This window comes from Borostomias antarcticus (assembly GCF_949987555.1).
Source record: "Borostomias antarcticus genome assembly, chromosome: 1".
NCBI classification, from domain to species: domain Eukaryota; kingdom Metazoa; phylum Chordata; class Actinopteri; order Stomiiformes; family Stomiidae; genus Borostomias; species Borostomias antarcticus.
In genome coordinates, this window is record NC_140234.1 from 28,079,017 (window position 1) to 28,081,516 (window position 2,500).

At 45.7% G+C, this 2,500-nt stretch overlaps 1 protein-coding gene across 1 annotated transcript in view; it reads left to right on the forward strand.

Moving 5' to 3' along the window:
• Window positions 1–2,500, forward strand: part of gipr (gastric inhibitory polypeptide receptor) — a gene marked incomplete at both ends in the record, with an annotated part of 14,528 nt that overhangs the window by 8,910 nt on the left and 3,118 nt on the right. Inside the window, one exon of the mRNA XM_084446637.1 lies at window positions 2,203–2,291. Coding sequence (XP_084302763.1) covers window positions 2,203–2,291 — 89 coding nt within the window. The remainder of the gene's footprint in view (window positions 1–2,202; window positions 2,292–2,500) is intronic.

The window sequence follows — 2,500 nt, forward strand, 5'->3', positions numbered from 1 at the left end:
AGCCCCTGAGTGGGCTAGAGACACACAGTTTTCACCAGTGGGTGTATGGAGATTGCCCGGAAGTAACTGCACTACACCCGAACCGCTCTGATGGGAAGGGGCGGAGTCTCGCCATCACGCCATGGACCCCACGGCCAATGGGCCTAGGATATAGACAATTAACTACCGGTGGAATGGTGGTGAAGCATCCATCGGGGACCTGTTGTAGGTCCGCTAGCCTTGTGTTATATTCTGCCGGAGGTCCACCAACTCGTCCATTGGGGACCCGCTGTAGGTCCGCTACCATTATTATTATTACCATTATTCCATGTTATGGAAGCTGCTGCTAGTTGTTGTGAGCTCATGAGCTAACTGGCTATTCCACTCTTATTGTGCTGGATTAGCATTGGAAGCATTGGAACTGATGTGTCCAGGCGTCAAGACCTAACTTAATTTATCAGACATTATTTCATGTAATTTCAATTCAGTTATTTCAATGGCATGACTTTCTTTCATCCTACCAGTCCTGAACAGAAACAAGCCAGCCACGCACATAAGTCAGACTGGACCTGGCCTGGTTAGTTTGCTATTCTCAGATCTAGATTGTGCTCTTAGTCACTTGTTCTAGAAAGGAGATGCACTTGTGAGTTCTGGTTTCTTTGAAGTAAGCAGACCGTGACAAACAGAGACTATTTCTACAGATGCGAGCGTCAAAGTGGTTTCAAGGAATGTTTCAGTTCCGGAACGTTCTGCAGATTAGAATTAATGGATGAGTCATCGTGCCCAGCAACAACAACAAAATAAATTGTCACCACTTAGTAACAGGGTCACTACAACAATAAGGAGAGGAGGCAGAGGATTTAGAAGTGAGGGCTTCAATATTCATGCCGAGGCAGTTATTTGAAGCTTGAGCTCAACTTCTTTTTAGGCGTGGCTCAGTTACTGTACATCAGGTCCTTGGGAAATGGGGCCTCCTTAGCCTTGCTCTCAACTTTTACTCGCTCTACATACACCTGAGCAGGTAGCAAATCCTAGCACAATGTTAGAGCTAGTTTTGTGGCGATGTGCCTTGATTAAAGTTGGCAAACAGCTATAGAGTTGTGAACGTTTTAAGGCTCCCACAGAGTCGGGCGGAACGTACGCGGAACAGACTCCGCAGAGGTCCGCGCGGACTCAAAGCGGACGTCCGCAGGGTACGTCCGCGCGAAGCTCAAAATTTCTTAGGCTGCTCAGCGTGTTTGTTCACATCGACCTGCATTAAATGTGACACCGATCTGCACTTTCCGCCAACACCAACGTTTCTCTTCATCAATACTTCACATGTCCCTCACCAACATGATGAACTCCCCTTCCTCATCCCTTGTTTGGTTAAGTGGCCTTACATCCCACCTTCTCTGTTTTCCCCCCGCATAGCCATAATACAGAGCAATTCCTCCTCATCATCGGTGGACAACGCCATGACAGAAAGTGTAAACAGCCTCCAAGGATTGTGGGAAATGTAGTTAACTGGCATGAGAAATGTAGGGAATTGGTACGCGGTGGTACGCTCGACTATGGAACCTCAAACGACTGCGGCAGGCCGCACGGAGTCCGGTCCGCTCACAGTACGCCCGACTCTGTGGGAGCCTTTACTGGAGAAATATTTTGTTCCATGTCCACATGTCCTTTCTTAAAGTCGCACTGAAATGGACGTTTGAGATCATCTAACGTCCGTAGTTTGAAGTATTTCTGACGCAAACAAGCTATGAGGGTGGGACATGTGTTTAGAGGAATTTGATTGGAACATTGACAAGTGGACGGGTTTTAAGAACTTTAGACAGATTCGATAGAAGGATAGCGTTGATTGACGGGTGGATGTTGTGAGATTATTGGCCTAAAATCGAAGGTACCTGTTGTCGTCATTGCACGTGACCTACCGTTTTCCAGGAAGTAAGAAATTATATACTTTGATATAAGATTACAACAAAAGTAGAATTTTGTACTTTTTTTGGCATACATCGTTGAATAGGTGAACACTACGACCAAGTATGTGAACCAAAATGGGACAGAATGCTTTTTTCATTTCAGTGCGACTTTAAATGTTACCGCAGATGATACCATCTTTCTGTACTAGAGTGATGAGATTGTGGTTTCACTTCTCTCTCTGACAGTTGAAATGTTTTTTACTAGGTGGGGTTGGTTAGGGCTTGGTATTTCTTTTAAGTATATTCTTTTAATTTCCAGGTCAATTTTTTCATATTTATTCGGATCATACAAATCCTTGTCTCCAAACTGAAGGCACACCAGATGAGGTACACGGATTACAAATTCAGGTAAGGAAGCGCCCTGCTGACCCTGGTCTTTCATCCCGGTGCGGTGGTGTGGTCGTTCAGAGCGAAGCTGTCAGGAATGTTCCTCACGTCTCAGTGAACACCCGATGCTAATCACATAACCAAAGACCCGCTAGCAAACATTGACCTTCAACACGTTAACTCTGCTCATCTCTGTCTGCACTGTCATTCTGCATCATGTAGCCTGTCGG